Source organism: Branchiostoma lanceolatum, chromosome 13 (assembly GCF_035083965.1).
Source record: "Branchiostoma lanceolatum isolate klBraLanc5 chromosome 13, klBraLanc5.hap2, whole genome shotgun sequence".
In the NCBI taxonomy this organism is placed as follows: Eukaryota; Metazoa; Chordata; class Leptocardii; order Amphioxiformes; family Branchiostomatidae; genus Branchiostoma; species Branchiostoma lanceolatum.
The window spans coordinates 15,303,531-15,324,279 of NC_089734.1; the positions used below are offsets into that span (position 1 = coordinate 15,303,531).

At 44.9% G+C, this 20,749-nt stretch overlaps 1 protein-coding gene across 1 annotated transcript; it reads right to left on the reverse strand.

Annotated features, from left to right (window-relative positions):
• Nucleotides 1-473: 473 nt before the first annotated feature.
• LOC136447702 (mucin-3B-like) lies at nucleotides 474-19,701 on the reverse strand. The gene is given in 5 exon segments (XM_066446744.1): nucleotides 474-504; nucleotides 1,755-5,487; nucleotides 5,927-6,024; nucleotides 7,603-7,685; nucleotides 8,104-19,701. Coding segments are annotated over 5 exon segments (15,543 nt in total).
• Between the last annotated feature and the right edge of the window lie 1,048 nt (nucleotides 19,702-20,749).

Here is a 20,749-nt window from a genome sequence, read left to right on the forward strand (position 1 = left end):
AAGGTGTCATGTCAGAACCAGTCGAAGACGTGACTGCCGTGACTGGTGTCGTTTCGGGAGGTGTCATGTTAGAACTAGACGAAGACGTGACTGCCGTGACTGGTGTCGTTTCAGTAGGTGTCATGTCAGAACTAGGCGAAGACGTGACTGCTGCGACTGGTGTCGTTTCGGAAGGTGTCATATCAGAACTAGGCGAAGACGTGACTGCCGTGACTGGTGGCGTTTCAGTTGGTGTCATGTCAGAACTTGGCGAAGACGTGACTGCTGTGACTGGTGGCGTTTTGGCAGGTGTCATATCAGAACTAGGCGAAGCCGTGACTGCCGTGACTGGTGTTGTTTTGAGAGTTGTCATATCAGAACTTGGTGAAGACGTGACTGTTGTGAATGGTGTCGTTTCGGGCTGTTTCGTATCAGAACTAGACGTAGGCGTGACTGCTGTGACTGGGGTCATTTCGGGAAGTGTCATATCAGAATTAGGCGAAGACGTGGCTGTCGTGACTGGTGCTGTTTTGAGAGTTGTCATATCAGAACTAAAAGAAGACCTGACCGCTGTCCCTGGCGTCGTTTCTGGGGGTGTCATATCAGAAGTAGGCACAGACGTGACCGCTGTACCTCGTGTAGTTACCTCAGGTGTCATTTCAGACGACGCGATCGCTGTACCTGGTGTCGTTACCAGAGGTGTTATTTTAGACGACGCGACCGCTGTACCTGGTGTCGTTTCGAGGGGTGTCATTTCAGACGACGCGACCGCTGTAACTGGTGTCGTTATGAGAGGTGTCATTTTAGACGACGCGACCGCTGTACCTGGTGTCGTTACCAGAGGTGACATTTCAGACGATGTGCTTGCTGTACCTGGTCTCGTTACCGAAGTTGTCGTTTCAGACGACGCGACCGCTGTACCTGGTGTCGTTTCGAGGGGTGTCATTTCAGACGACGCGATCGCTGTACCTGGTGTCGTTGTCAGAGGTATCATTTCAGACGACGTGACCGCTGTACCTGGTGTCGTTACCTCAGGTGTCATTTCAAACGACACGGCTGCTGTACCTGGTGTCATTACCAGAGCTGTCATTTCAGACGACGTAACCGTTGTACCTGGTGTCGCTACCTCAGGTGTCATTTCAGACGACGTGACCGCTGTACCTGGTGTCGTTACCGGAGATATCATTTTAGACGACGTGACCGCTGTACCTGGTGTCGTTACCGGAGATATCATTTTAGACGACGTGACCGCTGTACCTGATGTCGTTACCTCAGGTGTCATTTTAGACGACGTGAACTCTGTACCTGGTGTCGTTACCAGAGGTGTCATTTCAGACGATGTGACTGCTGTACCTGGTGTTGTTACCGGAGTTGTCATTTCAGACGACGCGACAGCTGTACCTGGTGTCGTTTTGAGAGTTGTCATTTCAGACATAGGAGACGACGTAACCACTGTGCCTGCTGTGGTTTCTGGGGTTGTCATTTCAGACCTCGGCGACGACGTAACCACTGTGCCTGGTGTCGTGCCGTGAGTTGTCATTTCAGACCTAGGAGACGACGTAACCACTGTGCCTGGTGTCGTTTTGAGAGTTGTCATTTCAGACATACGAGACGACGTGACCACTGTGCGTGATGGGGTTTCTGGAGTTGTCATTTCAGACTTAGGAGACGACGTGACCACTGTGCCTGGTGTCGTTTTGAGAGTTGTCATTTCAGACCTAGGAGACGACGTAACCACTGTGCCTGGTGTCGTTTTGAGAGTTGTCATTTCAGACCTAGGAGACGACGTGACCACTGTGCCTGATGTGGTTTCTGGAGTTGTTATTTCAGACATAGGAGACGACGTGACCACTGTGCCTGGTGTCGTTTTGAGAGTTGTCATTTCAGACCTAGGAGACGACGTAACCACTGTGCCTGGTGTCGTTTTGAGAGTTGTTATTTCAGACATAGGAGACGACGTGACCACTGTGCCTGATGGGGTTTCTGGAGTTGTCATTTCAGACTTAGGAGACGACGTGACCACTGTACCTGGTGTCGTTTTGAGAGTTGTCATTTCAGACCTCGGCGACGACGTAACCACTGTGCCTGGTGTCGTTTTGAGAGTTGTCATTTCAGACCTAGGAGACGACGTGACCACTGTGCCTGATGTGGTTTCTGGAGTTGTTATTTCAGACATAGGAGACGACGTGACCACTGTGCCTGGTGTCGTTTTGAGAGTTGTCATTTCAGACCTAGGAGACGACGTGACCACTGTGCCTGCTGTGGTTTCTGAAGTTGTCATTTCAGACCTCGGCGACGACGTAACCACTGTGCCTGGTGTCGTTTTGAGAGTTGTCATTTCAGACCTCGGCGACGACGTAACCACTGTGCCTGGTGTGGTTTCTGAAGTTGTCATTTCAGACCTCGGCGACGACGTGACCATTGTGCCTGGTGTTGTTTTGAGAGTTGTCATTTCAGACATAGGAGACGATGTGACCACTGTGCCTGGTGTCGTTTTGAGAGTTGTCATTTCAGACATAGGAGACGATGTGACCACTGTGCCTGGTGTCGTTTTGAGAGTTGTCATTTCAGACATAGGAGACGACGTAACCAATGTGCCTGGTGTGGTTTCTTGAGTTGTCATTGCAGACCTCGGCGACGACGTGACCACTGTGCCTGGTGTCGTTTTGAGAGTTGTCATTTCAGACCTAAGAGACGACGTGACCTCTGTGCCTGGTGTGGTTTTGAGAGTTGTCATTTTAGACATAGGAGACGATGTGACCACTGTGCCTGGTGTCGTTTTGAGAGTTGTCATTTCAGACCTAGGAGACGACGGGACCTCTGTGCCTGGTGTGGTTTTGAGAGTTGTCATTTCAGACCCAGGCAACGACGTAACAACTGTGCCTGGTGTCGTTTTGAGAGTTGTCATTTCAGACCTAGGAGACGACGTGACCACTGTGCCTGGTGTGGTTTCTGGAGTTGTCATTTCAGACCTAGGAGACGACGTAACCACTGTGCCTGGTGTCGTTTTGAGAGTTGTCATTTCCGACATAGGAGACGACGTAACCACTTTGCCTGGTGTGGTTTCTGGAGTTGTCATTTCAGACCTCGGCGACGACGTAACCACTGTGCCTGGTGTCGTTTTGAGAATTGTCATTTCAGACGTAGGAGACGATGTGACTACTGTGCCTGGTGTTGTTTCTGGGGTTGTCATTTCAGACCTCGGCGACGACGTGACCACTGTGCCTGGTGTCGTGCCGTGAGTTGTCATTTCAGACCTAGGAGACGATGTGACCACTGTGCCTGGTGTTGTTTTGAGAGTTGTCATTTCAGACCTAGGAGACGATGTGACCGCTGTACCTGGTGTCGTTTTGAGAGTTGTCATTTCAGACATAGGAGACGATGTGACCACTGTGCCTGATGTGCTTTCTGGAGTTGTCATTTCAGACCTAGGAGACGATGTCACCACTGTGCCTGGTGTCGTTTCGGGAGTTGTCGTTTCAGACCTAGGAGACGATGTCACCACTGTACCTGGTGTCGTTTCGGGAGTTGTCGTTTCAGACCTAGGCGGCGACGTGACCACTGTACCTGGTGTCGTTTCGGGAGTTGTCGTTTCAGACCTAGGCGGCGACGTGACCACTGTACCTGGTGTCGTTTCGGGAGTTGTCATTACAGACCTAGGAGACGATGTCACCACTGTACCTGGTGTCGTTTCGGGAGTTGTCATTTCAGACCTAGGAGACGGTGTCACCACTGTGCCTGGCGTCGTTTCGAGAGTTGTCATTTCAGACCTAGGCGGTGACGTGACCACTGTACCTGGCGTCGTTTCGGGAGTTGTCATTTCAGACCTAGGCTGCGACGTGACCGTTGTACCGGGTGTCGTGCCGGGAGTTGTCATTTCAGACCTAGGCTGCGACGTGACCACTGTACCTGGCGTCGTTTCGGGAGTTGTCATTTCATACCTAGGCTGCGACGTGACCGTTGTACCGGGTGTCGTGCCGGGAGTTGTCATTTCAGACCTAGGCTGCGACGTGACCACTGTACCTGGCGTCGTTTCGGGAGTTGTCATTTCATACCTAGGCTGCGACGTGACCGTTGTACCGGGTGTCGTGCCGGGAGTTGTCATTTCAGACCTAGGCTGCGACGTGACCACTGTACCTGGCGTCGTTTCGGGAGTTGTCATTTCATACCTAGGCTGCGACGTGACTGCTGTGCCTGGTGTCGTTTCGGGAGTTGTCATTTCAGACCTAGGCTGCGACGTGACCACTGTGCCTGGTGTCGTTTCTGGAGTTGTCATTTCAGACCTAGGCTGCGACATGACTGCTGTGCCTGGTGTCGTTTCGGGAGTTGTCAGTTCCGACCTAGGCGGCGACGTGACCACTGTACCTATTGTCGTTTCTGGAGTTGTCACTTCAGAGCTAGGCTGCGACGTGACTGCTGTGCCTGGTGTCGTGTCGGGAGTTGTCACTTCAGAGCTATAAGACGGCGTGACCGCAGTGCCTGCAGTTGTTTCTGGAGTTGTCACTTCAGAGCTAGAAGACGGCGTGACTGCTGTACCTGGTGTCATGTCGGGAGTTGCCACTTCAGAGCTAGACGACGATGTGACTGCTATGACTGGTGTCGTTTCGGGAGTTGTCATTTCAGAACTTAGAGACGACGTGACTGGTGTGCCAGCTGATGGATTGACAGTTGTCATTTCTGAACTAGGAGACGACGTGACTGCTGTGTCTGATGATGTTTTGAGAGTTGTCATATCTGAACTAGCAGACGACGTGACTGCTGTGTCAGATGATGTTTTGAGAGTTGTCATATCTGTACTAGGCGGCGACATGACTGCTGTGTCTGATGATGGATTGAGAGTTGTCATTTCTGAACTATAAGACGACATGACTGCCGTATCTGATGATGTTTTGAGAGTTGTCATTTCTGAACTAGGAGACGACGTGACTGCTGTGCCAGATGATGTTTTGAGAGTTGTCATTTCTGAACTAGGAGACGACGTAACTACTGTGCCTGATGATGTTGTTACAGTTGTCATTTCTGAACTAGGAGACGGCGTGACTGCTGTTCCTGATGATGTTTTGAGAGTTGTCATTTCTGAACTAGGCGACGACGTGACTGCTGTGCCTGATGATGTTTTTACAGTTGTCATTTCTGACCTATGAGGCGACGTGACTGCTGTGTCTGATAAAGTTTTGAGAGTGGTCATTTCTGAACTAGGAGATGACGTGACTGCTGTGTCTGATGATGTTTTGAGAGTTGTCATATCTGAACCAGGAGACGACGTGACTGCTGTGTTGGATAAAGTTTTGAGAGTTGTCATTTCTGAACTTGGAGACGACGTGACTGTTGTGCCTGATGATGTTTTTAGAGTTGTCATTTCTGAACTAGGAGACGACGTGACTGCTGTGCCTGATGACGTTTTTGCAGTTGTCATTTCTGAACTTGGAGACGACATGACTGCTGTGCCTGATGACGTTTTTGCAGTTGTCATTTCTGAACTAGGTGACGACGTAACTGCTGCCCGCACTGTTGTCATTTCAGATATAGTTGTTGTTATATGTGTTGTTACAGTTTTCAACATAGTCGTTGCGGGAGTTGTGTCCGACGATTTAGGAGATGAAGCACCAGTAGTTACTGGTGTTGGCACCTGTGAAGATTCCTTTTCCGTTAAAGGTGATGACATGTCTGTTGCTCTTTTGGGTGTCACCCCTGTTGTTCCGGGTGTAACATCAGTTGGACCAGATGAAATAATCGATGTTCCAGGCGTTGTTACACTCGTTGCTCCTGGGGTTGTGTCTTCTGTTAACGAATATGAAACGTTTGTTGTCTTCATTGTTGTTTCAAGACTTGTAACGCCTGTTACTTGAGACGACAGTTCAGTTAACCCATTTGTTGTGATATGTGGTGTTCCTGCACGTGTAAATTCTGTTAATGGCGACGAATTGTCTGTTGTTGCGGGTGTCACTGTCGTTGGTGTTGTAACTGTTGTTATTTCTGTCACATGAGACGACACGTCTGTTATCCCAGGCGATGTAATTTTTGTTGTTCCCGACGTTGTGGCATCTGTAAAAGTGAAAAAAATTGCAATGTCAGTATTTGAATGGGATTGATATACAGAAAATCTAAAAACTTCCTAACCCTCCTCTAATTTTTCATATGAGAAGCAAAAAGTTCAAGCACATGATGGGTTAATGTTTAAAAGATTATAATGTTTGTTTTTGTTCTAAATGATAGAAAGGCAGGCAGCTAACATAAATATAACCGCCATGAATAAAAGGTGGATTAAAAAGTGCATCGTGCCAAATACACAAAAGCAACAGCATGCATAATGAATCAGAGTCATATCAAATGTACACCTAGCTGACCAATAGTTGCACTGTTTTCTGTTCTTGCTGTTGGTATTTTTGTTGTAACCATATTGGTAGTGCCTGTTGTCCCAAGGGTTGATACCGGCGTTGCTACCAGAGTGTTGGTGTCTGTTGTCTCAACGATTGTTGTTGCTGCGGTTGTACCTGGACTACTTATGTCTGTGTGGACTGTAGTTGTAATGTGTGTTGTACCTAAATTTGTCACCTCTGTTGTATCTAGGATGGTGATATCAGTTGAACCCGTGTTTGTTATCTCTGTTGTTACTGGACTGGCTATGTCTGTTGTTGTTACCATTGCAATGTCTGTTTTACTAAGAGTTGTATCTGGGAAGGTGGTGTTAGTTGGATCCCGGGTTGTAATTTCAGTTGTCACTGCGCCGGTTATGTCTGATGTTGCTGGAGTTGTCATGTCTGTTGTATCTAGAGTTGCCACTTCTGTTATATCTGGGATCGTGATATCCGATGTACCCATGGTTGTGAACTGTGTTCTTACTGAAGCTGTTGTAGAAGGGGTTGTTACATGTGTTGTATCAAGCATCGTGATATCAGTTGTACCCAGAGTTGTTATCTCTGTTGTCTCTGGGTCAGTCACGGAGGTTGTTGCTGCAGGGGCAATGGCTGTTGCACCTTGACTTGTTGCCTCTGTTGTATCTAGGATCATGACATCGGTTGTAACCGTGTTTGTAATATCCGATGTTTCGGAGCTGGTTGTATCTGTTGTGCCTGCAGTTGTAATGTATGTTGTACCTGAACTTGTACCTTCTGTTGAATCCAACGTTCTGACACCAGTTGTAACCAATATTGTTTTTTCTGTTGCTACTGGGTTTGTCATGTCTGTTTTTTCTGCAGTTGTAATGTCGTTTGTCCCTAGACTTGTCACTTCTGGTGTATCTAGGAGAGTAGTATCAGTTGTAGCCATAGTGGTAATCTCCGGTGATAGTGGGCTGGTAATATCTTCGGCTACTGTGGTTGACATGTCTGTTGTTTTGGGACTGATTACCTCTGTTGTATCTAGTAGAGTGATATCTGTTATATCCAGGGTATTGATCTCTGTTGTTACTGTGCTGGTCATGTCTGTGGTTACTAGTGTTACAACGTCTGGACGTGTTATCTCTGTTGTTGTATCTACCATCGTGACACCAGTTGTACCCATTGGTGCAATCTCGGTTGTTACCGTGATGGTTCTGTCTGTTGTTGCTGCAGTTGTAATGTCCGTTGCACCTGGACTTGATATCGCTGTTGTATCTAGGAGAGTGATATCTGTTTTACCCACGGTTGTAATCTCTTTTGGTGCTGGATTAGTTATGTCGGTTGTTGCGTCAGTTGTAATGTCCGTTTTACCTGAACTTGATATCTCTGTTGTATCAAGGTGAGTGATATCGGTTTTACCCACAGGTTCAATCTCTGTTGTTTTTAAGTTAGTTGTGTCGGTTGTTGCTGCAGTTGTTATGTCTTTTGTACGTAGAGTTGTCACCTCTGTTGTATCTAGGAGATTGATATCAGTTGTACCCACGGTTGTTATCTCTGTTATTATTGTGTTATTATTGTCTGTGGCTGCTTCACTTGAACTGTCAATTGTACTTAAAATTGTCACCTCTGTTGTATCTAGAAGATTTAAATCAGCTGTACCCGCGGTTGTAATCTCTGTTGTTATTGGGTTAGTTTTGTCTGTGGTGACTTCAGTTGAAACATCTGTTGTACTTAAAGTTGTCACCTCTGTTGTATCTAACATCGTGATACCAGTTGTATCCACGGTTGTAATGTCTGTTGTTACCTTGTTAGTTGCGACGGTTGTTGCTGCTGTTGTTATGTCCGATGCCCTTAAATTTGTCCTCTCTGTTGTATCTTCGATCGTGATATCAGTTGTACCCAGGGTCGTTATATCTGTTCTTATTTGCCTTGTTATGTCTGTTGTTGCTGCAGTTGTAATGTCTGTCAAACCTGGACTTGATATCTCTGTTGTATCTAGGAGAGTGATATTAGTGGTGCCCCCGGTTGTAATCTCTGTTGTTTCTGGGTAACTTATGTCAGTTGATGCTGCAGTTGTGATGTCTGTCGTACCTGTACTTGTTACCTCTGTTGTTTTAAGGATAGAGATATCGGTTGTTTCCGGGGCTGTTATGACTGTTGTATCTGGACTTGTCATCTTTATTGTATCTAGGACAGTGATATCAGATGTATCCAGGGAAGTGATCTCTGCTGTTGCTTGGCTTGTTATGTCTGTGGTTTCTGTTGTTGTTATGTCTGTTGTTCCTGGACTGGTTATTTCTGTTGTATCTAGTAGAGTGATGTCAGTTGTAACCAGGACAGTGATTCCTGTTGTTGCTGGGCTGGTTATGTCTGTGGTTTCTGTTGTTGTGATGTCTAATATTGTTCTTGGATTGGTTACCTCTGTTGTATCCAGTACAGTGACATCAGTTTTACCAAGGGTAGTGATCTGTGTTGTTACCTGGCTGGTTATGTCTGTGGCTTCTGTGGTTTTAATGTCTGTTGTTCCTGGACTGGTTACCTCTGTTGTATCTAGTAGAGTCATGTCAGTTGTATCCAGGGTAGTGATCTCTGTCGTTACTGCGCGGGTTCTGTCTGTAGTTTCTGTGGTTGTAATGTCTGTCGTTCCTTGACTCGTTACCTCTGTTGTATCTAGTACAGTGGTGCCACTTGCATCCAGGGTAGTTATCTCTGTTGTTCCTTGACTGGTTATCTCTGTTGTATCTAGTAGAGTGGTGTCACTTGTATCCAGGGTAGTGATCTCTGTTCTTGCTGGACTGGATACCTCTGTTGTATCTAGTAGAGTGATGTCACTTGTATTCGGGGTAGTGATCTCTGTTGTTCCTGGACTGGTTACCTCTGTTGTATCTAGTAGAGTCATGTCAGTTGTATCCAGGGTAGTGATCTCTGTCGTTACTGCGCGGGTTATGTCTGTAGTTTCTGTGGTTGTAATGTCTGTCGTTCCTTGACTCGTTACCTCTGTTGTATCCAGTACAGTGGTGTCACTTGCATCAAGGGTAGTGATCTCTGTTGTTCCTGGACTGGTTATCTCTGTTGTATCTAGTAGAGTGGTGTCACTTGTATCCAGGGTAGTGATCTCTGTTCTTGCTGGACTGGTTATCTCTGTTGTATCCAGTAGAGTGGTGTCACTTGTATCCATGGTAGTGATCTCTGTTGTTCCTTGACTGGTTACCTCTGTTGTATCTAGTAGAGTGGTGTCACTTGTATTCGGGGTAGTGATCTCTGTTGTTCCTGGACTGGTTACCTCTGTTGTATCTAGTACAGTGGTATCACTTGTATCCAGGGTAGTGATCTCTGTTGTTCCTTGACTGGGTACCTCTGTTGTATCTAGTAGAGTGATGTCAATTGTATTCAGGGTAGTGATCTCTGTTGTTCCTGGACTAGGTACCTTCGTTGTATCTAGCACATTGGTATCACTTGTATCCGGGGTAGTGATCTCTGTTGTTGCTGGACTGGGTACCTCTGTTGTATCTAGTACTGTGGTGTCACTTGCATCCAGGGAAGTGATCTCTGTTGTTTCTTGACTGGTTATCTCTGTTGTATCTAGTAGAGTGGTGTCTCTTGTATCCAGGGTAGTGATCTCTGTTCTTGCTGGACTGGATACCTCTGTTGTATCTAGTAGAGTGGTGTCACTTGTATCCATGGTAGTGATCTCTGTTGTTGCTGGACTGGGTACCTCTGTTGTATCTAGTAGAGTGGTGTAACTTGTATCCAGGGAAGTGATCTCTGTTGTCCCTTGACTTGGTACCTCTGTTTTATCTACTAGAGTGGTATCACTTGTATCCAGGGTAGTGATTTCTGTTGTTGCTGGTCTGGGTACCTCTGTTGTATCTAGTAGAGTGGTGTCACTTGTATCAAGGGTAGTGATCTCTGTTGTTCCTAGACTGGTTACCTCTGTTGTATATATAATTGTGGTATCACTTGTATCCAGAGTAGTGATCTCGGTTGTTCCTGGACCGGTTACCTCTGTTGTATCTAGTAGAGTGGTGCCACTTGTATCCAGGGTAGTGATCTCTGTTGTACCTTGACCGGTTACCTCTGTTGTATCTAGTAGAGTGGTGTAACTTGTATCCAGGGTAGTGATCTCTGTTGTTCCTTGACTGGTTATCTCTGTTCTATCTTGTAGAGTGGTGTAACTTGTATCCAGGGTAGTGATCTCTGTTGTTCCTGGACTGGTTACCTCTGTTGAATCTAATAGAGTGGTGTCACTTGTATCAAGGGTAGTGATCTCTGTTGTTCCCGGACTGGTTGCCTCTGTTGTAACCAGTAGAGTGGTGTAACTTGTATCCAGGGTAGTGATCTCTGTTGTTCCTGGACTGGTTACCTCTGTTGTATCTAGTAGAGTGGTGTCACTTGTATCCAGGGTAGTGATCTCTGTTGTTCCCGGACTAGTTGCCTCTGTTGTAACCAGTAGAGTGGTGTAACTTGTATCCAGGGTAGTGATCTCTAGTGTTCCTGGACTGGTTACCTCTGTTGTATCTAGTAGAGTGGTGTCACTTCTTTCAAGGGTAGTGATCTCTGTTGTTCCAGGACTGGTTACCTCTGTTGTATCTAGTAGAGTTGTGTCACTTGTATCCAGAGTAGTGATCTCTGTTGTTCCTTGACTGCTTCTATCTGTTGTATCTTGTACATTGGTGTAACTTGTATCCAGGGTAGTGATCTCTGTTGTTCCTGGACTGGTTACCTCTGTTGTATCTAACATCGTGATACCAGTTGTATCCACGGTTGTAATGTCTGTTGTTACCTTGTTAGTTGCGACGGTTGTTGCTGCTGTTGTTATGTCCGATGCCCTTAAATTTGTCCTCTCTGTTGTATCTTCGATCGTGATATCAGTTGTACCCAGGGTCGTTATATCTGTTCTTATTTGCCTTGTTATGTCTGTTGTTGCTGCAGTTGTAATGTCTGTCAAACCTGGACTTGATATCTCTGTTGTATCTAGGAGAGTGATATTAGTGGTGCCCCCGGTTGTAATCTCTGTTGTTTCTGGGTAACTTATGTCAGTTGATGCTGCAGTTGTGATGTCTGTCGTACCTGTACTTGTTACCTCTGTTGTTTTAAGGATAGAGATATCGGTTGTTTCCGGGGCTGTTATGACTGTTGTATCTGGACTTGTCATCTTTATTGTATCTAGGACAGTGATATCAGATGTATCCAGGGAAGTGATCTCTGCTGTTGCTTGGCTTGTTATGTCTGTGGTTTCTGTTGTTGTTATGTCTGTTGTTCCTGGACTGGTTATTTCTGTTGTATCTAGTAGAGTGATGTCAGTTGTAACCAGGACAGTGATTCCTGTTGTTGCTGGGCTGGTTATGTCTGTGGTTTCTGTTGTTGTGATGTCTAATATTGTTCTTGGATTGGTTACCTCTGTTGTATCCAGTACAGTGACATCAGTTTTACCAAGGGTAGTGATCTCTGTTGTTACCTGGCTGGTTATGTCTGTGGCTTCTGTGGTTTTAATGTCTGTTGTTCCTGGACTGGTTACCTCTGTTGTATCTAGTAGAGTCATGTCAGTTGTATCCAGGGTAGTGATCTCTGTCGTTACTGCGCGGGTTCTGTCTGTAGTTTCTGTGGTTGTAATGTCTGTCGTTCCTTGACTCGTTACCTCTGTTGTATCTAGTACAGTGGTGCCACTTGCATCCAGGGTAGTTATCTCTGTTGTTCCTTGACTGGTTATCTCTGTTGTATCTAGTAGAGTGGTGTCACTTGTATCCAGGGTAGTGATCTCTGTTCTTGCTGGACTGGATACCTCTGTTGTATCTAGTAGAGTGATGTCACTTGTATTCGGGGTAGTGATCTCTGTTGTTCCTGGACTGGTTACCTCTGTTGTATCTAGTAGAGTCATGTCAGTTGTATCCAGGGTAGTGATCTCTGTCGTTACTGCGCGGGTTATGTCTGTAGTTTCTGTGGTTGTAATGTCTGTCGTTCCTTGACTCGTTACCTCTGTTGTATCCAGTACAGTGGTGTCACTTGCATCAAGGGTAGTGATCTCTGTTGTTCCTGGACTGGTTATCTCTGTTGTATCTAGTAGAGTGGTGTCACTTGTATCCAGGGTAGTGATCTCTGTTCTTGCTGGACTGGTTATCTCTGTTGTATCCAGTAGAGTGGTGTCACTTGTATCCATGGTAGTGATCTCTGTTGTTCCTTGACTGGTTACCTCTGTTGTATCTAGTAGAGTGGTGTCACTTGTATTCGGGGTAGTGATCTCTGTTGTTCCTGGACTGGTTACCTCTGTTGTATCTAGTACAGTGGTATCACTTGTATCCAGGGTAGTGATCTCTGTTGTTCCTTGACTGGGTACCTCTGTTGTATCTAGTAGAGTGATGTCAATTGTATTCAGGGTAGTGATCTCTGTTGTTCCTGGACTAGGTACCTTCGTTGTATCTAGCACATTGGTATCACTCGTATCCGGGGTAGTGATCTCTGTTGTTGCTGGACTGGGTACCTCTGTTGTATCTAGTACTGTGGTGTCACTTGCATCCAGGGAAGTGATCTCTGTTGTTTCTTGACTGGTTATCTCTGTTGTATCTAGTAGAGTGGTGTCTCTTGTATCCAGGGTAGTGATCTCTGTTCTTGCTGGACTGGATACCTCTGTTGTATCTAGTAGAGTGGTGTCACTTGTATCCATGGTAGTGATCTCTGTTGTTGCTGGACTGGGTACCTCTGTTGTATCTAGTAGAGTGGTGTAACTTGTATCCAGGGAAGTGATCTCTGTTGTCCCTTGACTTGGTACCTCTGTTTTATCTACTAGAGTGGTATCACTTGTATCCAGGGTAGTGATTTCTGTTGTTGCTGGTCTGGGTACCTCTGTTGTATCTAGTAGAGTGGTGTCACTTGTATCAAGGGTAGTGATCTCTGTTGTTCCTAGACTGGTTACCTCTGTTGTATATATAATTGTGGTATCACTTGTATCCAGAGTAGTGATCTCGGTTGTTCCTGGACCGGTTACCTCTGTTGTATCTAGTAGAGTGGTGCCACTTGTATCCAGGGTAGTGATCTCTGTTGTACCTTGACCGGTTACCTCTGTTGTATCTAGTAGAGTGGTGTAACTTGTATCCAGGGTAGTGATCTCTGTTGTTCCTTGACTGGTTATCTCTGTTCTATCTTGTAGAGTGGTGTAACTTGTATCCAGGGTAGTGATCTCTGTTGTTCCTGGACTGGTTACCTCTGTTGAATCTAATAGAGTGGTGTCACTTGTATCAAGGGTAGTGATCTCTGTTGTTCCCGGACTGGTTGCCTCTGTTGTAACCAGTAGAGTGGTGTAACTTGTATCCAGGGTAGTGATCTCTGTTGTTCCTGGACTGGTTACCTCTGTTGTATCTAGTAGAGTGGTGTCACTTGTATCCAGGGTAGTGATCTCTGTTGTTCCCGGACTAGTTGCCTCTGTTGTAACCAGTAGAGTGGTGTAACTTGTATCCAGGGTAGTGATCTCTAGTGTTCCTGGACTGGTTACCTCTGTTGTATCTAGTAGAGTGGTGTCACTTCTTTCAAGGGTAGTGATCTCTGTTGTTCCAGGACTGGTTACCTCTGTTGTATCTAGTAGAGTTGTGTCACTTGTATCCAGAGTAGTGATCTCTGTTGTTCCTTGACTGCTTCTATCTGTTGTATCTTGTACATTGGTGTAACTTGTATCCAGGGTAGTGATCTCTGTTGTTCCTGGACTGGTTACCTCTGTTGTATCTAATAGAGTGGTGTCACTTGTATCCAGGGCAGTGATAGCTGTTGTTCCTGGACTGGTTACCTCTGTTGTATCTAGTAGAGTAATGTCACTTGTATGCAGGGTAGTGATCTCTGTTGTACCTTGACTGGTTCTATCTATTGTATCTAGTAGAATGGTGTCACTTGTATCCAGGGTAGTGATATCTGTTGTTCCTGGACTGGTTACCTCTGTTGTATCTAAAAGAGTGGTGTCACTTGTATCCAGGGTAGTAATGTCTGTTGTTCCTGGACTGGTTACCTCTCTTGCATTTAGTAGAGTGGTGTCACTTGTATCCAGGGTAGAAATGTCTATTGTTCCTGGACTCGTTACCTCTGTTGTATCTAGTAGAGTGGAGTCAATTGTTGCTTGGCTGGTTATGTCTGGGGTTTGTATGGTTGTAATATCTGTTGTTCCTGGACTGGTTATCTCTGTTGTATCTGGTACAGCGACAACAGTTGTATCCGTGGCAGTGATCTCTGTTGTTACTGGGCTGGTTATGTCTGTGGTTTGTATGGTTGTAATGTCTGTTGTTCCTGGACTGGTTATCTCTGTTGTATCTGGTACAGCGACAACAGTTGTATCCGTGGCAGTGATCTCTGTTGTTACGGGGCTGGTTATGTCTGTGGTTTGTATGGTTGTAATGTCTGTTGTTCCTGGACTGGTTATCTCTGTTGTATCTGGTACAGCGACAACAGTTGTATCCGTGGCAGTGATCTCTGTTGTTACTGGGCTGGTTATGTCAGTGGTTTGTATGGTTGTAATGTCCGTTGTTTCTGGACTAGTTATGTCTGTTGTATCTAGTAGAGTGACAACAGTTGTATCTAGGGCAGTGATCTCTGTTGTCGCTGGGCTGGTTATGTCCGTGGTTTGTATGGTTTTAATGTCTGTTGTTCCTGGACTGGTTATCTTTGTTGTATCTAGTAGAGTGACAAGAGTTGTATCCATTTCACTGCTCTCTGTTCTTGCTTGGCTTGTTATGTCTGTGGTTTGCATGGTTGTTAAGGCTTTTGTTCCTGGACTGGTTATCTCTGTTGTATCTATTAGAGTGACAAGAGTTGTATCCATGGCAGCGCTCTCTGTTGTAGATGGGCTGGTTATGTCTGTGGTTTGTATGGTTGTAATGTCTGTTGTTCCTGGACTGGTTATCTCTGTTGTATCTAGTAGAGTGATAAGAGTTGTATCCGTGGCAGTGATCTCTGTTGTTGCCGGGCTGGTTATGTCTGTGGTTTGTATGGTTGTAATGTCTGTTGTTCCTGGACTGGTTATCTCTGTTGTATCTAGTAGAGTGACAACAGTTGTATCCAGGGTAGTCATATCTGTTGTTGCTGGGCTGGTTATCTCCGTTGTTTGTATGGCTGTAATGTCCGTTGTTTCTGGACTGGTTATGTCTGTTGTATCTAGTAGAGTGACAACAGTTGTATCTAGGGCAGTGATATCTGTTGTTGCTGAGCTGGTTATCTCCGTGGTTTGTATGGCTGTAATGTCTGTTGTTTCTGGACTGCTTATCTCTGTTGTATCTAGTAGAGTGACAACAGTTGTATCCAGGGAAGTGATCTCTGTTGTTGCTTGGCTGGTTATGTCTGGGGTTTGTATGGTTGTAATGTCCGTTGTTTCTGGACTAGCTATCTCTGTTGTATCTAGTAGAGTGACAACAGTTGTATCCGTGGTAGTGATCTCTGTTGTTTTTGGGCTGTTTATGTCCGTGGTTTGTATGGTTGTAATGTCTGTTGTTCCTGGACTGGTTATCTCTGTTGTATCTAGTAGAGTGACAACAGTTGTATCCAGGGAAGTGATCTCTGTTGTTACTGGGCTGGTTATGTCCGTGGTTTGTATGGTTGTAATGTCCGTTGTTTCTGGACTAGCTATCTCTGTTGTATCTAGTAGAGTGACAACAGTTGTATCCATTGCAGTGATCTCTGTTGTTGCTGGACTGGTAATGTCCGTGGTTTGTGTGGTTGTAATGTCTGTTGTTCCTGGACTGGTTATCTCTGTTGTAGCTAGCAGAGTGACAACAGTTGTATCCATGGCAGTGATCTCTGTTGTTGCTGGGCTGGTAATGTCTGTGGTTCGTATGGTTGTAATGTCTGTTGTTCCTGGACTGGTTATCTCTGTTGTATCTAGTAGAGTGACAACAGTCGTATCCGTTGAAGTGATCTCTGTTGTTGCTGGGCTGGTTATGTCTGTGGTTTGTAAGGTTGTAATGTCTGTTGTTCCTGGACTGGTTACCTCTCTTATATCAAGTAGAGTGACAACAGTTGTATCCATGGCAGTGATCTCTGTTGTTGCTGGACTGGTTATGTCTGTGGTTTGTATGGTTGTAATGTCTGTTGTTCCTGGACTGGTTATCTCTGTTGTATCTAGTAGTGTGACAACAGTTGTATCCGTGGCAGTGATATCTGTTGTTGCTTGGTTGGTTATGTCCGTGGTTTGTATGGTTGTAATGTCTGTTGTTCCTGGACTGGTTATCTCTGTTGTATCTAGTAGAGTGACAACAGTTGTATCTAGGGTAGTGATCTCTGTTGTTGCTGGGCTGGTTATGTCCGTGGTTTGTATGGTTGTAATGTCTGTTGTTCCTGGACTGGTTATCTCTGTTGTATCTAGTAGAGTGACAACAGTTGTATCCATGGCAGTGATCTCTGTTGTTGCTGGGCTGGTTATGTCCGTGGTTTGTATGGTTGTAATGTTTGTTGTTCCTGGACGGGTCATCTCTGTTGTATCCGGTAGAGTGACAACAGTTGTATCCGTGGCAGTGATCTCTGTTGTTGCTTGCCTGGTTATGTCTGTGGTTTGTATGGTTGTAATGTCTGTTGTTCCTGGACGGGTCATCTCTGTTGTATCCGGTAGATTGACAACAGTTGTATCCGTGGCAGTGATCTCTGTTGTTGCTGGCCTGGTTACGTCTGTGGTTTGTATGGTTGTAATATCTGTTGTTCCTGGACTGGTTATCTCTGTTGTATCTAGTAGAGTGACAATAGTTGTATCCAGGGCAGTGATCTCTGTTGTTGCTGGGCTGGTTATGTCTGTTGTTTGTATGGTTGTAATATCTGTTGTTCCTGGACTGGTTATCTCTGTTGTATCTAGTAGAGTGACGACAGTTGTATCCGTGGCAGCGATCTCTGTTGTTGCTGGGCTGGTTATGTCCGTGATTTGTATGGTTGTAATGGCTTTTGTTCCTGGACTGGTTATCTCTGTTGTATCTAGTAGAGTGACAACAGTTGTATCCGTGGCAGTAATCTCTGATGTTGCTGGGCTGGTTATGTCTGTGGTTTGTATGGTTGTAATGTCTGTTGTTTCTGGACTAGTTATCTCTGTTGTATCTAGTAGAGTGACAAGAGTTGTATCCAGGGCAGTGATCTCTGTTGTTACTTGGCTGGTTATGTCTGTGGTTTGTATGGTTGTAATGTCTGTTGTTCCTGGACTGGTTATCTCTGTTGTATCTAGTAGAGTGACAACAGTTGTATCCAGGGAAGTGATCTCTGTTGTTGATGAGATGGTTATGTCCGTAGTTTGTATGGTTTTAATGTCTGTTGTTCCTGGACTGGTTTTCTCTGTTGTATCTAGTAGAGTGACGACAGTTGTATCCGTGGCAGTGATCTCTGTTGTTGCCGGGCTGGTTATGTCTGTGGTTTGTATGGTTGTAATGTCTGTTGTTCCTGGACTTGTTGTCTCTGTTGTATCTAGTAGAGTGAAAACAGTTGTATCTATTGCACTGATCTCTGTTGTTGCTTGGCTTGTTATGTCTGTGGTTTGTATGGTTGTAATGGCTTTTGTTCCTGGACTGGTTATCTCTGTTGTATCTATTAGAGTGACAACAGTTGTATCCATGGCAGCGCTCTCTGTTGTTGCTGGGCTGGTTATGTCTGTGGTTTGTATGGTTGTAATATCTGTTGTTCCTGGACTGGTTATCTCTGTTGTATCTAGTAGAGTGACAATAGTTGTATCCTTGGCAGTGATCTCTGTTGTTGCCGGGCTGGTTATGTCTGTGGTTTTTATGGTTGTAATGTCCATTGTTCCTGGGCTTGTTAGCTCTGTTGTATCTAATAGAGTGATATCAGTTGTACCTAGGATTGTGATCTCTGATGTTGCTGGACTGGTTATCTCTGTTGTATCTAGTAGAGTGACAATAGTTGTATCCGTGGCAGTGATCTCTGTTGTTGCCGGGCTGGTTATGTCTGTGGTTTGTATGGTTGTAATGTCTGTTGTCCCTGGACTGGTTATCTCTGTTGTATCTAGTAGAGTGACAACAGTTGTATCCATGGCAGCGCTCTCTGTTGTTGCTGGGCTGGTTATGTCTGTGGTTTGTATGGTTGTAATGTCTGTTGTTCCTGGACTGGTTACCTCTGTTGTATCTAGTAGAGTGACAAGAGTTGTATCCGTGGCAGTGATCTCTGTTGTTGCTTGGATGGTTATATCTGTGGTTTCTGTGGTTGTAATGCCTGTTGTCTCAGGACTGGTAACCTCTGTTGTATCTTGTAGAGTGATATCAGTTGTATCCAGGGCAGAGATCTCTGTTGTTGCTGGGCTGGTTATTTCGTTGGTTTGTATGGTTGTAATGTCTGTTATTCCTGGGCTTATTAGCTCTGTTGTATCTAATAGAACGCTATCAGTTGTACCTAGGATTGTGATCTCTAATGTTGCTGGACTGGTTATGTCTGTGGTCTTTGCGGTTGTTAATCCTTTTGTTCCTGGCCTGGTCTCCTCTGTTGTGATGTCAGTTGTATCCAGGGTACTGATCTCTGTTGTTGCTGGGCTGGTCATGTCTACTGTTTCTGTAGTTGTAATGTCTGTTTTACTGAGAGTTGGCACCACTGTTGTGTCTAGGATCCTGATATTCGTTGTACCCAATGCTGTAATCTCTGTTGTTTCTGGGCTTTCTATATCGGTGGTTGCTTCCGTTGAAATGTCTGTTGTACCTGGTCTTGTCACCTGTGTTGTATCTGGCATCGTTATGTCAGTTGTACCCAGGGTTGTAATCTCTGTTGATACCGGGCTGGTTATGTAGATCGTTTCTTCTGTTATAATGTCTGTTGCACTTTGTGCTGTCACCACTGGGGCCATGATGTCAGTTGTACCCATGGTTGTAATTTTGGTTGTTACCGAGTTAGTTATGTCTGTTGTTGATGCGGTTGTAATGTCTGTTGTACCTGGACTTGTCACCTCTGTTGTATCTAGCATCGTGAGGTCAGTTGTACCCAAGGTTGTAACCTCTGTTGTCACTTGGTTGGTTAAGTAGGTCGTTGCTTCGGTTGTAATGTCAGTTTCACTTTGTGTTGTCACATCTGTTTCCAGGATAGTGATATCAGTTGTATCCATGGTTGAATCCTCTGTTGTTACTGAGTTAGTTTTGTCTGTTGTTGCTGCAGTTGTAATTTCTGTTGTACCTAGAGTTATCACGTCTGTTGTATCTAGCACCGTGATATCAATTGTACCCACGGTTGTCATCTTGGTTGTTACTGTGTTAGTAATGTCGCTTGTTGCTGTATTTGCTATGTCTTTTGTACTTAGAGTTGTCCTCTCGGTTGTATCCACGATTGTACCAAGGGTTGTAACTTCCGTTGCTACTGGGTTGCTTATGTCTGTTGTTGCCACAGTTGTAATGTCTGTTGTACTTTGAGTTGTCACATCTGTTGTATCCTGGACCATAATATCAGTTGTACCCATGGTTGTCATCTTGGTTGTTACTGGTTTAGTTATGTCTGTAGTTGTTGCAGTTGTAATGTCTGATGTAATTTGATTTGTCGCCCCTGTTGTATCCAGCATAGTGATATCAGTTGTACCCAAGGTTGTAATCTCTGTTGTTACAGGGTTAGTAATAATGATTGTTGCTGTAGTTGCTATGTCTTTTGTACCTAGAGTTGTACCATCGGTTGTATCTACAATTGTGATATCAGTTGTACCCAAGGTTGTAATTTCCGTTCTTATTGGGTTGTTTATGTCTGTTGTTTCCATAGTTGTACTGTCTGTTGTCATTAGATTTGTCGCCCCTGTTGTATCTAGGATAGTGATATCAGTTGTTATCTTTGTTGTCTCTGGGTTAGTTATATCTGCTGTTACTGCAGTTGTAATGTCTGTTATACCTAGAGTTGTTACGTCTGTTGTATCATACAGGATCGTGATATCAGTTTTGTCCACGGTAACTTCTGTTGTGCCAATGTTTTTCGCTGCCTGGGTTTTGATTTCCGTTGTACTGACAATTTTTTCATTTGTACTTGCGGAACTTAACTTGCCCGTTGTCTGGAGCCCACGTGTTGTTTCGGGATCAATACTATTTGTTTTATCTAGTGTGGTTATAGTTTGCGTAGCTAGTGCTGTAACGTCAGGCGTTATAGGTCCTGTTTTCAAAGTCATTATTTTGTCTGTTGACGTTACGTCGACCAACGTTGTTGGATTTTTCGCCGACCGTGTTCTTTTGGTCGTTTTGTCGTTTTGAAATGGTGTTGTGTTCGGAGTTGTTGTTGCATTTATTGTACTCGTATCGACATTTCGAGAGGTGGTCAACGTATCTAGGAACGGTGTAGTCGATTCTATAGCAAAATAAGGACAGCTAATTTCATTAAAACAAAATAAATATAACTGAAGTCAAAAGATATTCAAATTCTGTCAAATAATGTGTGTGCTACTAACACAGGCCAAACGGAATATTTATGACCACATATTGAATGTGTTTCTAATTCATAAGGCCACGTTGATTTGATGATAAGGATGACATCCCCTAGAA